Genomic DNA, 14,599 nt, shown 5'->3' with positions numbered 1-14,599 from the left:
AAATTCAGGCGGTTCTGGAGGCAGGAGGGGGGTCTTGCCACAGTGTATATCCCTCCCATTTAAGAATGGCTCCAATAAGCAAATAAAATGGAAGTACAAAGACGTATTAGTTTCATGGATGCAAGACAGATACTTGGTTTTGCATTATTCCTCCAGACATGCAAAGCATGGACAATGTATGCTTGGCTGATGTGTACACACAGCACTAGATACAAGGAATGGACAAGGGTCAAGTACATCTGAAATGCAAAACTAGTTTACGACAGTACAAATGATGCTTGAAATTTGCCTTCGTGATCAAGCCATGCCGAGCAGTACTGTGCTGGCCTGGTTACATATCCACCATAGTTGCTGGAACCATGATGGAAGCAATGTGAAAAATAATATATTTGGGCCCAGCACAGTTCGGGTCCATATGATGGTATAAAAATAGTCTTGTTACAGAGCCTTAACTAATAGAGTAGCTAGCCAGGACAAGCAAGATTTGGTTCTGGTTCCGAGATGTAAATGGGTCTCTCGTCACTCACCCATGTTACCTTGTTAAAAAAAAAAAAAAAAAAACTCAACACAAAAGACTGAGGATTACAGTACTATTTGGGAAATTGCTTTTATTTGAATTTTTTTAAGATCCCTGAAATGTTTCCTTTTTCCCTAAACAAAATAGAGCATCATGTCTCAGCACCAAATGACAACAGCAAAAAGAGTTTCCATCAGAAAACCATAAAGTAAACCAATATAAAATGTGCTTAATCAAGTATATCATAAGCACAGTATCAGAACTCTGCATAGGAGAGAGAAGACATTGGACAAAACGCTGTAATTAGTATAAAAAAAAAACATTTATTAAAAACGAAGAAAAAAACATTCTGAGAAGACAAAATCGTTTAACAGTTCCTAAAAGAACTTACAAAAATAGTTTCTAGATCAGCAGTACAAAAATGGGGGAAAAAGAAAGACCAATGCCCCAATAGGACCATGATTAACAGGGAACCAGCTCAAGGGTTCAGGGGGAGGAATGAAGGCAGTGGTTATGTTTAGCAGGTATCAAAAATACTAACAATACTAACTGGCCAATTAACTGGTAACAAAGCATAGTTTCTTGGCAGGTCAAGATATGACTAGTTTTAATTGGTCCAAATCATAAAAGCACAAGCTAAAGTGCTCTTTTGGGGCAGGTGAGGAGGAAGTCACACCAGATGGTTAAGGCAGTGGGGGGGGCCTACACTTAGGCACTTTGTATTGTACCGAAAGTGACTGGCATGGTGGTGGTCAGCCTATTTACCCAATCCAAACCCTAGGTCCTACACTTAGGCACTTTGTATTGTACCGTAAGTGACTGGCATCTGAAATATGGTTAAAATTCTACAATTGTACTCAAGTACTATGAGAAGGTCTGGTAACACAAATTTCCTAGATGGTAAAGGTCCGGATGGATATTGTCATTTATCAGTATAGTAACGAACCTCGCCTTGCAACCCATGTAACCCCAAACTATTCACACCCCTCTTGTTGGCAGAGACATTTTTTGTAGTGTTAAAGCTCATTTCCCACAATTCTACACATTTTGCCATGCCTTGTGTGTTCATATGATACCAAGGGATATTATAATTTTTGGGGCGGGACCCGAAGTCCGTATTGACAACGTTCTGGTCCGGGTTTCGGACCGCGGTCAGCCTGTTGAGTATGGCTGCCTAGGTGGAGCTATTACCATCTTGCTAATACCTATCCTTTCAGACTTGTAAGAAGTGACTACATGTATTGCCTAGGGTTTGGTATTGAGCATTTACTTTGGAGTCACAATTTAATGTTGGTCTGGAATAGACAGTAGGGAAGGGCTGAGGTGTCCTGGCCTTAGTCCGAGTCGCTCCTCTCCTCCTTTGTAAGCATCCGTTTTCCGCTCTTTGGAGCCAACGCTTCTTGCTTGCGGCTCTTTGCGAAACTGAGAAAGAAAACACAGGACAAACATCGAAGGTGAGACAGTTTTAGAATTGAGAGGATAGATGGAGGAAATGAGGGATTAATACACAAGTGGGACATTTTAGTGAGAAGTTCCCGTCATCAAAATGTCTGCTGTTGGTAGCTTACCCTTTCTTCTTGTATTTCTCCTGCTCAGCGGGAGGAATGCGGTCCATCAGCTCCAGACTGTCGTTGATCTTCTTGAGCCACTCATAGCGCTGTCTTCCACGAACCTGAGAGAAAGAGAGTGAGGGAATTTTTAAATGGGCACCTGTCATGACTCTCTCCTTGGTGAGGATTACAGGATGACAGATAGCCCAAACCCCCTCTCTCCCAGAGGGGGAGTTGGCCGGGTTTTATGACGTAACGACCGGTCGTAAACTTTCTCTTGCACTGCAGTATGGAGAAGTTAAAAATCCCTTTGCTACAACAGAGAGACATTGTTTGATGTTTTGGCAATGAACATTGGGACAATATATTTCAATCTCCAAATGTTGGGAATTATGACAGATGTAATATGGAAAATTAATGTATATTTTGTGATGTCATTAAAATAATTAGTAAGACTATAACAAGAACTATAATTCTGTAAGTGTACACCTAGTGATCAGGTTTGCATCTAAATGTTGTATAATTTATTTTAAGTATAAGAATACTTTTGAAATCAGAAATGTGATTTTAGCCTTCTAAATGAGATAATGGCTTTTCATATAAACCTTGGCCAAGTCAGTAACCACGCGAGCACAGTCATTGTGTCAACAAGATGGAACCACCTTTCAGACCAGTGTCCTTAAAAAGGACTCGCTGAAGAATTAACATATTAGACCAGACAGCGTGGAGTGGTGGCTACACGGCTGGAAATTAGAGGTCGACTGATTATGATTTTTCAACGCTGATACCGATTATTGGAGGACCAAAAAAAGCCGATACCGATTAAATCGGCCAATTTTTAATTTTTTATTGTAATAATGACAATTACAACAATACTGAATGAACACTTATTTGAACTTAATATAATACATCAATAAAATCAATTTAGCCTCAAATAAATAATGAAACATGTTAAATTTGGTTTAAATAATGCAAAAACAAATTGTTGAAGAAAGTAAAAGTGCAATATGTGCCTGTAAGAAAGCGAACGTTTAAGTTCCTTGCTCAGAACATATGAAAGCTGGTGGTTCCTTTTAACATGAGTCTTCAATATTCCCAGGTAAGAAGTTTTAGGTTGTAGTGATTATAGGAATTATAGGACTATTTCTCTCCATACCATTTGTATTTCATTAACCTTTGACTATTGGGTGTTCTTATAGGCACTTTAGTATTGCCAGTGTAACAGTATAGCTTCCGTCCCTCTCCTTGCTCCTACCTGGGCTCGAACCAGGAACACAACGACAACAGCCACCCTCGAAGCAGCGTTACCCATGCAGAGCAAGGGGAACAACCACTCCAAGTCTCAGAGCGAGTGACGTTTGAAACGCTATTAGCGCGCACCCCGCTAACTAGCTAGCCATTTCACATCGGTTACACCAGCCTAATCCTGGGAGTTGATAGGCTTGAAGTCATAAACAGCTGCTGGCAAACGCACGAAAGTGCTGTTTGAATGAATGCGTACGAGCCTGCTGCTGCCTACCATCGCTCAGTCAGACTGCTCTATCAAATCATAGACTTAGTTATAACATGATAACACACAGAAATATGAGCCTTAGGTCATTAATATGACCGAATCCGGAAACTATCATCTCGAAAACAAGACGTTTATTCTTTCAGTGAAATACGGAACCGTTCCGTATTTTATCTAATGGGTGGCATCCATAAGTCTAAATATTCCTGTTACATTGCACAACCTTCAATGTTATGTCATAATTACGTATTGCTAACCTGGATTTCTTTTAGCAAAATATGCAGTTTTAAAAATATATACTTCTGTGTATTGATTTTAAGAAAGGCATAGATGTTTATGGTTAGGTACACATTGGAGCAACGATACGCACCGCATCGATTATATGCAACGCAGGACACGCTAGATAAACTAGTAATATCATCAACCATGTGTAGTTAACTAGTGATTATTATTATTATTAGTTAACTAAGGTTGCGAGATTGAATCCCCCGAGCTGACAAGGTAAAAATCTGTCGTTCTGCCCCTGAACGAGGCAGTTAACCCACCGTTCCTAGGCCGTCATTGAAAATAAGAATGTTTTCTTAACTGACTTGCCTAGTTAAATAAAGATTAAATAAAGGTCTAAAAAAATCGAATAAATAAATAGGCCAAATCGGTGTCCAAAAATACCGATTTCCGATTGTTATGAAAACTTGAAATCGGCCCTAATTAATCGGCCATTCCGATTAATCAGTCGACCTCTACTGGAAATGGTTAAAACTACAAGACCAGAAAATAGTAAGACCCTCTGAAACTCTCGACGAGTGACGAAGGTAAAGATTAGACTAAGATATGCACCGCCTGCAGCTCTGCATGTAATGTAGTCTAGGACAACTAACCAAGACGAGAGGGAAGGACAAATTCCTCACCATCATAGGTACCTCTGAGGTATCTATCCTAACGAACACTCCCAGACAAAGATGCCTACAACTAAGGACATTGTGACCTCTGGTGGACAACCAGAGACTTACACAACCAGAGACTTACATCGAACCACTTCCCATAGACGGATCGAGTTCAACAGAGACGACAAAGACCTCCACGTGTAGATGTATACATTGCAATTCTTTTTGAATGAGCGGTCGTTCATGTGCAAAGTATTCATATTCCCATGAGCATAGCTTCCACATGTATGTATAATTAAGTCCACTCTGTCTCTCCCGCTCTCTTTCCCCACCCCCTTTCCGATGCGTAAGAAGCCGTCATGTCGGGTTAGTCCACTAGGGACTTTTCATTGCATTACGTTAGTAATCAATATAAGCTATACTGCGTGTGTTTATGTAATTCTGTGTGATTATTTAGTTAGTTAATAAATAATTAAGCCAATGTGTGTGTCACTGATTCATCACTTAGGCTAGAGTTCAGAATGAGACTGATATGAGGAAGTGATTGATTAATGACTGGTATGATATCAATATATTCTTGAGTTATTTCGGGAAACAGTAACTCATCAAATAAACCTCTCCCCTGGGGGCCCAAATTAGTAATTAATCAATTGTTACATGATTAATTTAATTGAGTAATAATTCAACGTAGAAGGTAATTATTCAATGAATAGCAGTCATCACATTAATGGTAGTCACGTCACACCTTATCACAACCATGAAAAATAGAGATATACAAATTCTCCTACCCAAAAGTGTGTTGGCCTGCGTGTGTGAGGTCCCCCCTACCTGCAACAAGAATACATTGTCCTTGTCTTCATCCTCAGTGCTGGAGCCGCTCTTGATCTTCTTACTGGTTCCCGGAGGCGGCAGGGCCTGTTGGGACTCTGAGGGGAAAGGAGACAAGGTCAACAGTGACATAGGAGACAAGGAAAGGAGGCCAGTTAATATTGTTGGAACATGGCCCCAGTCTTACTTCTCTTGGTGCCGTTGGTGTTCTTGGTCCCGTTCAGAGCTTTGTTAGCGTTCTCTTCCTCGGTCTTGCGGTCCCGGCCGGGGCAGGCACAGACTCGGACCTCAAAACAACGACGACCCAAAACCTGACCACTAGAGCGAGGAGAGGGGTAGAGAAGTGAGAGTTAGGGGGAACAAACTAGGGGACCCAAACACATTATCACAGATGTAAAGCGAATTCAGACTTTTACTCCCACAGAAAAGGGAGCGCTTGAGATGTATACGCACACAAATAAGGACGAGACTCAGACAAAGATTTTCCAGTATGAACAAACACAGTGAGAAGGGGTAAGGAGAGAGACTTACTCCTGGGTCTCCAGCGTCAGGATGGTGAGGATGGGCCGTCGGTTCATACCACCCATGCAACTGGAGTTGCACATGAAGTTCAGGAGAACAGTAGTTGCCTCAGAGCCCAGCTATACAAAGTGAAGATGAAAATATACATGTATGTTTAAGTGCAATTAATTATAGACTGATGAAAGTGTCAAGCAAACTGACGATTCATCTTTTATATTAAAACTAATACAGGAGACCAGAGGAAGCGGGGGTATACCTGAGGAGGCTCATAAGGCAGCAGCACGCTCTGACGCTTGGTGTTGCCATCCTCCAGGTACTGAGCCCGCTGGCTCCCCTCCACCCTGATCAGGTGACTGCGGTGGGTCACACCTGACAGGAAACAGGAAGTAAACAGGAAGTGAGGGGGGTAAAGAGTCCTCTCAGAACTTCCTGGGACCATCTTTTACACGAGGGGGAAGTTATGCCTTGCAGGGCTGCCAACTTCAGGAGACAGCTTGCAATGAGATTTCCTATTGTGAATATCATTGGCGCCAGCGTGTCTTAGGGGACCGATACCCAATATTTTCCTTGCCCAAAAAAAACGATACCAATAACCGATATATAACATTTTAGAGGCCTTTTAAGCATTCTAGTGCAGTTAAATAGTTAACACACACACGGACGCAGCGGTCTAAGGCACTGCATCTCAGTGCAAGAAGCGTCACTACAGTCCCTGGTTCAAATCCAGGCTGTATCACACCCGGCCGTGATTGGGAGTCCCATAGTGCGGCACACAATTGGCCCAGCGTCGTCCGGGTTTGGCCTGGGGTAGGCCGTCATTGTAAATAAGCATTTGTTCTTAACTGACTTGACTAGTTAAGGTTGCACACACACACACATCAAAAAAGTAATTTTGTTGGCATTTATGCATGTCCCCATTACCAGTAAAACATAATCAAAACCTATTTATTTCACTTACTTGCTGTGCTGTTTCGTTGTTCATAGAAATCCTGGTTGAGAATGAAACGACTGAACAAATTAACAACGAAACAGCAAGTAAGTGAAAGAAATATACTATTTAACGTGTCAAATAACCTTGTTGACCAATCAGGACCTGAACATGACTGCACGTCACAATAATTTAAGGCGTTGATACATTTTTTACATAGTTATTACACTATCACTCGTATTTCATGTCACAACGATTCATCGATACGTATGCTATGATGCTGGTGAAGTTGTCTCACGCACCTACAATGTTGGTCATAAAAAAATAAGCTTGCTAGCTCATGGATGCAAACAATGTTCTTTCCCAAAAACATAGCAAAACGACAATCTGTTTCAGTAGCTATAGTTAGCTAGCTAACTATATAGCTAGGTGTCATCTAAAATAACCCTAATTTATAAGACAGTTCTTATTTGATTAATGGTGGTCGGACCCATCTATGTGAAGCTAGCCACAATAAGGATTAGCCACAATAGTGGACTTTGCGGTTAACCTTCAAATTACAAGTATGGCATAATTCTACTATTTGTATTCATTTACATCACTGTCAATGACATACTTTTATTTTGAAGGCTAACCGCAAATTCCACTATTGTGCCTAATCCTTATTGTGGCTAGCGTCACAACACATAACTCCGTCCGGTCTAGCCTCAATAGCCAGATGAAAATAGCTGGCTGCTTATAACATTAGCTTTGGGCAACAGGGTTAAGTAGCTTGCTAGCTATTTATTTTCATGAACTGAAGTTCAATTTCAATAGGCGAACAACAAGTGGCTACCTAGCTAATACTTACAAGGATTCCTAAATCATTGCTAAGTATAATGAAAATGACTGCAGTTTTTACTCGTCATTGTTTCAGGCTGGTTGTGTTGGTGCTAGCTAGGTACCAAGCGAAAAGATAGCTACCCCAGAAGTTGCGGTCGAACAAATGATGCTTTATTACCAACACGGTATTGTAAACACATCATTCGTGGCCGGTGTTTGCATCATTCGTGGCCAGTGTTTTGTACAGCTTTGACAGTGCTACTGTACCTTTTTTGACACGCAAAGACCCAAACGGCATTCCATAGTATGCATGTCGTGAAGCTAATAGCAGTGACTACTGTGTAACTCCAGTAGGGCAACGTGAAAAATAGCTCACTTGGTAGTGTTAACCGGTGCTCGACCAGTCGGCGAAAGCCAACATCACCCACGACAGAGAATGGTTGATTGTCAAGGGCAATGAATTCCATTATCTTGGCATTAATGGATTTCGCATTTGAGTTGTCTCGCTGAAATTTTGTTACCCTTTCAAATGACTGCTTGACTTGATTGCTCGATCCACACAGCAGACATTGTGGGCTAGTTTAGGAATGCTATGTTGCACGTACAGCGCAAAATTTTAGGTGGCGTAATTACGTAATGTACCTTCGTTATATAGGTATGCACGTCAGCTTTGACATCAGTTTTGCATATTGACGTTAAACTAGACCGGCCGATACCAAGGTTGACATTTTTAGCTATATCGGCCGATTCCGATATGTTCATTGATATACCGTGCGTCCATAACGTAAATATGTAATCCGTTTGGGTGAACTATCCCTTTAAAATAGGACCTAGAGGTAGCTCACCAAGATGGTTGGCCACCCCTGATCTACGTTTCCCAAATACTGGGAGTTTAAATATGCTCATATGACATTTGATTTGTACAAATTATCCCACATTCAAGACAAATCAAAATGAACACCCATCTTCAGGTGGTTGAGACTGATTTGCAAAACCTTGCCATCTTACTCTAAAAAGGCAATATCTGTTAATACATGCCTACCATTTCTGCACAATACTAAAATGACAAAACAGAATATTTGAGGCAAGGGGCATTTCAAGAGAGCCCATTCTCATTTTATGATTTAGCCTATATTCAACACGGTCCATAATTGCATAGCCCTCAATTTTTTTATAATCAAAGACAAGTTGACATATCAGATTTCAAATAGCCTAATTACACCAGAAAAATTGGTAAGAAGTGAAATTATAAAAGTATGGGGAATAACACTAGTGTTCTTGCTGAGATAAGCACACTAATTAGTCTATATTTTAGCCCATTGTACATCTTTCAATGTATTGATCTCAAACTAGAATCAGTTACACATTTGGGTTCACAATCGGTTTGGGCAAAATAAGGTTCATCATACAGTAAGACAAATCAGGTGACTCTACCAGACTCCAGCTGAATACTGCATGTTCATTCATTACAACCTAATGAACCTAGTGAGAAATTGTATCAGTCTGCTTAACTCTCAACATGGGCAAATGACTTACTATCTAACTCACTTTAGAATTTTTATCTCAAAACTAAAACACACACCTTCATAGCCGTCAGACGTGCTCTGGTGGTGGGGGCAGCGGCTGACCACTTCGGACACGTGCTCTGACTTCTTGTAGATGGCGGTGGCACGGAGGATGGCTCCTGGCGGGGGCTCCTTGGTCGTCAGCACCTCCACCGGGCAGGTCTTAGCCCGCTGGCAGTACAGCTTGATCAGCTGCACAGAATACTGGGGAGGGAGGGAAACATTGAGCAATCAGTATTTTGTCCCAGAGGAATTTCACTTTGTGAAAGAATAAAAGATGTGAATTGAATTTACGAAGAAAGAAAATTGACACTTGCTTAATTACTTCTCACAGGTAGTCACTATCAAAGTTCATACAAATACAAGTGTGGAAAAACACCCATAGGAATTAATAGGAACAATATATTGCTTTACAATTATATTCTAAATAAATCATAAATACCTTAACGAAAAAGATGCATTTTAACCCTTGTTTGTAACATGCCCGGTCATGTCAGACCCATACTTTATTGCAATCATAGAGAGAGGACTCGAGTGCCAAAAGCCCATTTTAGCATGGGCAGTACCATTGAGATTTTCAGCATTTCAACAGACAACTGGGTGGGACTTCCTATGGCAGGTTTCCCCAACTGGCAGGCCGCGGGTCAAATGGTTTTATTTGACCCCCAAGCTTTGAGCCAAAAAACTATATTCCCATGCATAAGAGACACGTGATCGTATACAAATGTAAGCAAGGTTTGAAATAATTATGTTTTAGTCAAATATCTAGTTTGCGCTTCTTGCAGTCAATTTTCAGCCTACAAATTAATTTAACAATGTTACAGCCCACCGACCATCTGCTGAAGAGGGAGAAGAAAAAAAAATATATATATATATATATTAGCCCGCAGCTGAATCTAGTTGACCCCTGTCCTATGGGTTAAGGAAGGATCATATAATTCCATCCAGGTCACCAGGAGTGATAGCCACTGAATTATTTATACTTGTGAGGAAACATTCCATAACGTCAGGTGGCAGTAAACCGCCAACCTTGGCTTTATACCCGTCCTAACAACACACTCTAGGTGGCAGTGTGCAGTCTTTCAGTTAGTTTGCCAAATAGAAGTAGAAGAAAATGTACTACTTTAAAAATGAAGATGGCCTCAATGGCACTGTCCGTGCTCTCACAGGCGCAATAATGGGACAGATCAAATTAATAAAAATCTATTTTTATTTAACTAGGCAAGTCAGTTAAGAACAAATTCTTATTTACAACGACGGCCTACCCCGGCCAACAATGATGTGATATCTAAGTCGATGGTTCCAATGAATGAGTTGCAGGGGGCGTTCATTTGAAGGCAGAGCAGCCTAACCACAAGACTAATAGACCTATCATAGCACGCTGGCATGTGAGTCGCCATGGAAACCATTGTGCTATTGGCTGTTTTAATCCAAATACTTTAAACAAAACCTTGAGTTTTAGCAAATTGTCACGAAACTGGATTCCACTTGAATGCAACCACGGAGAATCAGAATGAATGGAATAACTTGTCTCCGTCTGAGGTATGGTAACCACAATTTACTGTAATTGATTGGAGACCATTAATTTAAACAGGTTTTACACAATCTTAATATTAATTATCGTTGTGATTAAAGCCATTCATAAAATATTTCTTCATCCAGGCGAAAAGGCAGCATAAAACATTTAATAGTAATTCTAAAAGTTATGTTCATCAAATTGAAGGAGAATATATATCAGTGAATGTACAGTGAGCCTGGGCTTCTAAGGGTAGGTTGTGTCTCATTCCTATTGCAGTGCTGTTTAATCCTTTACACTCGAGGGAACTGCTCTAAATGGATTTGCCTACATTGAAACGTTTCCTACAGAAGAAAAGTTAAAATATGTTAAGCTTTCACAAGGACATTCGTAGAAACAGATCGTAATTTCAGCGTGTTCCGCTGTGAATTTAATTCAAAATAGACAAACTTCTGAACAACCCAGGGTATGACGCCATGTCATCTTGTAACTATATCAAACGGTGATCATAAATGTTGACACTGTATATGATCTGAGTTTTATGACACGTAAATGTGAAGTGCACATTTGGACTCGCAGGTGTTTTACTTGCTTGTATGACATCAAAGGGTCATTTATAATAATCCTCAACGTCTCAGCTTTCAAAACACATCGAGTCCTCTTAATATACAAAATTTCCCTCAGAACCAAAAAAAATGTGCTAAAGTTGACCAATTAGTGGGAGGGATGGGGGCAACGTCTTGTCGCATGCGGTGCTCAAGTTCAGAACGTCTGTCAGTCAAAACCCATACAGCGCCGTTACTGTACAGCCACAGCACTCCATTTTAGGTGTTTATTAGTGCCAGAATTTTCCATCGATATATGGGTACTAGTGTAAAGGGTTAAGACTCTGAACAGGTCCTGTTCATCTTGAGGGTCAAATGAAAATTACATTGAAAACACATTCTCTTATGCTTTAGGTGGGTTACAGGAGATCAACAGCAACATAGAAAACAAAACAAAAAGAAAAGTAATTCTAAAAAAGCATGACTTGGGGGGGAAGTGAAATGTGGCTCCAATACCTCAGTAAGGCCTACTAGAAGTCACTTGACAGCTCAAGACCTTGCTTACGGCTTACAAGTAGCCTACTTGTAGCATACAATATTAGTGCTTTTAACGCCTGTGTATTTAGGCATGTGCAGTAAGCCATATGCATGACACTCACGGTGGAGGTGACAGACTTGGCGGTGCCAGACTTGTGGAAGCGCAGCTGGAAGCCGTGCTCCCCCGGGTAGTCGATGGTGGAGGGGACGGTGGCGGCGGGGGGAGGCACGATGTCCAGGGGCGACATCGAGGGCTCCACGGCCAGAGGCTCAGGCAGCTCAAACAGCCCCTCGTCAAAGTCCTCTTGGAAGGTGGCCTCGGGAAGTACGGGAGCGAGCTGTAAGGGATGTATACGCATGCCATTTATGAAGTTAGCAGTTGCCTTTTGGATTTCTGTCTGAATACTTAAAAAGATGAGTGTCCAGGCTAACCATGTATGGATATCAAATTGTCTGACAAAAGCACAACCAAAAAGATCTAGTCAAAGCCAAACAATCACTGCACTACTAAGGGGGAGAAACCATCTAGTCCATTCTAAAAGGTGTGGTATCATAAAAATATTTCCTTTACATCAGGATGTAGACAAACTTACCGAGACATCCAGGTCAGACCAGTTTCCAGTCCCAAGCGGTGGAATATTGGACCCCTGAGTAATCATGCTAAAGAAAGGAGATACAAATCACAGTACAAGTAAGTATTAGCTAAAAGTAGAAGAGGTACTGTAATACATTATATGAAGTCTCTGGGCTTCCACTCACACGCAACCATCTCTGTCCAGTCTTAAGTCTAGAAGTAGCTACATTGGTAGTCCTAAACATAATGACATATGTCTGTGGGTTCTAAAGGTTGTTCAAAACTTACTTGGTCTCCCAAAGCTGCTGGAAGGACCCCTGGCTCATGGGGAAGCTCAACTCCTGCTCTTCCATCCTGTATCCGTTCATTCTCTCGACTGCTCGCTGGACCGATGGGAGGAGAGGACTGGACACAGGGACTCTAGGCAGGAGATGAAGAAAGGCGATCCGATCTAGGAGAGGGAGAACACCCACGTGATTAAACCAAATAATACTAATTGTTGTAGCTATGTGTCTTCAAAACAATTAGTCAATGGGATGACAAAAGGGGGACCAGGGGGAAAGTGTGGTGAAAGGGGGACCAGTGGGAAAGTGTGGTGAAAGGGGGACCATGGGGAAAGTGTGGTGAAAGGGGGACCATTGGGCGGAAAGTGTGCGTGAAAGGGGGACCATGGGGAAAGTGTGGTGAAAGGGGGACCATGGGGAAAGTGTGGTGAAAGGGGGACCAGTGGCTTTGAAAGGAAAGCAGACATGTGCAGCTGGAATGCAGCCCAGAAGATGTGGAGAGGAAATCAGAACATAGAATGCAGCGGGAGGGTCTGGTTCACATAGACAAGAATTGGGTCAGACTGCTCTGGTAATGACTTTGACAAGGTTGGCAATTATATAAGATACAGTATTTCATTAAGAGTTGTGTAGGCTAGTAGTTAGCTAGGTGAGAAATGGTGTCACGGTATTAGGCTAATCTTTGTTTATCAAGTGCCTAGATAACTACCCTATGTTTCATCAATAAATAATTACTCTAAAATCTAACTCAAAGTTAATCGACATTTTGGCATATTTAACAAGCTAACCCTACCATCCTCGAATAGTGCTGGCTTTACAAAATGTTGACTAGTTGGGGTTTCAAAAACAAATTTGACGTTGTATAGCTAACGTTAGCTAGCTAACCTTATATTGTAACATTGCATCACCTAGATAGCAAGTTGGTTGCTGAACGAATTACATTCAATTCTGAATTAAAAGTTGCATAAGTGAATCAACAGCCTGCTACCTAGTCGTCTTAAATATTTTACGAGGGACTAACAAGTTAAATAAAATATTGTACAAGTCAAGTGCCGGTCTAGCATGTTGCCCTAAATTAGCTAACTTTAGTTAGGTAAGTTAAACGTTAGCGTTAGAGTAGCCACTCAAAACAGTCGAAAAAGTAAGCGACTCGTGAACATCTAAATCCCATGTCATAACTACCTACAACATGTAGTAGTTACATATTTATACACCAATACAAGATGCAAACTTTAGCCACCAACTTGCTAAATTTAACGTTACCTAGCTAGCTCAACAGTGAGCTTGGCTGGCTTCGTCGGAATCCGAGGCGATTGACGACGTGCAAACTTTTATTCACAAAAAAATATTATCCTACGCTGTCTTAAATAATGTAATTGTATACCTCGCCTCCCGGTGATGAATATTTTCTTGCCGCACCTCGGTTCTCTGTCAATGCAAAGATGTCAAAGAAACAGCAACTCTGTAGCAGCTAGAAAGCAATATGTTTTCCAGTGAAAAGCGTGCGTTTCGGGGATTTCCAGAAAACCAGACTGGAGGAAGGGAGGGCCACGCAGAGTTCACAGGCCTCCAATCAGAGGTACGCCCATCGAGGTGTGTTTTTTTTGTATGAAATAGCGCGAAATGTTCCAGATAAAATCATAACTGGATATATTTACATCATGACAGCGCAAAGTTTCTAAACCATACTGTACTGTCTTTGAGGATCGTGCGGAAATTATACTGACTGAATGCAGGAAGGAGGGAAACAGTGTCACTAGCCAGGTTTCCATCCAATTGGACAGATTTTCATGCGAATATTCTAAAATCTGCATTAAAACCAATATGCGCATTTTCTCACCAGGATGTTTCCATCAAATTGACTCAGATTAAAGGCTGTGTGTGATGACAAAGTGCACATAAAAATACCTTTTGCGGTTATTATGTTTCCCATGTACTGAATAAAAAAGACAAGTTTATTGAGTTTCCATCGCATTTTCTATTCAATCTAAAAAATGGTCTATATACAGTAATCTAT

General features: G+C 41.1%; 1 protein-coding gene across 1 annotated transcript; it reads right to left on the bottom strand.

Annotated features, from left to right (window-relative positions):
• Positions 1 to 576: 576 nt before the first annotated feature.
• LOC111960314 (cellular tumor antigen p53) lies at positions 577 to 14,287 on the bottom strand. The gene is made up of 11 exons (XM_023982277.2): positions 13,967 to 14,287; positions 12,587 to 12,749; positions 12,318 to 12,384; positions 11,847 to 12,062; positions 9,144 to 9,330; positions 6,068 to 6,180; positions 5,821 to 5,930; positions 5,477 to 5,607; positions 5,290 to 5,387; positions 2,086 to 2,189; positions 577 to 1,939 (listed from the first exon to the last, which is right to left on the bottom strand). The coding sequence occupies exons 2-11, from the start codon at positions 12,664 to 12,666 to the stop codon at positions 1,852 to 1,854; spliced, it is 1,194 nt and encodes a 397-aa protein (XP_023838045.1). The 5' UTR covers positions 12,667 to 12,749; positions 13,967 to 14,287; the 3' UTR covers positions 577 to 1,851.
• Positions 14,288 to 14,599: the final 312 nt, after the last annotated feature.

Source organism: Salvelinus sp. IW2-2015, linkage group LG37 (genome assembly GCF_002910315.2).
Source record: "Salvelinus sp. IW2-2015 linkage group LG37, ASM291031v2, whole genome shotgun sequence".
Lineage (NCBI taxonomy): Eukaryota > Metazoa > Chordata > Actinopteri > Salmoniformes > Salmonidae > Salvelinus > Salvelinus sp. IW2-2015.
Note: the sequence above shows the minus strand (reverse complement) of the source record. Positions and strands in the feature narration are given on the sequence as shown.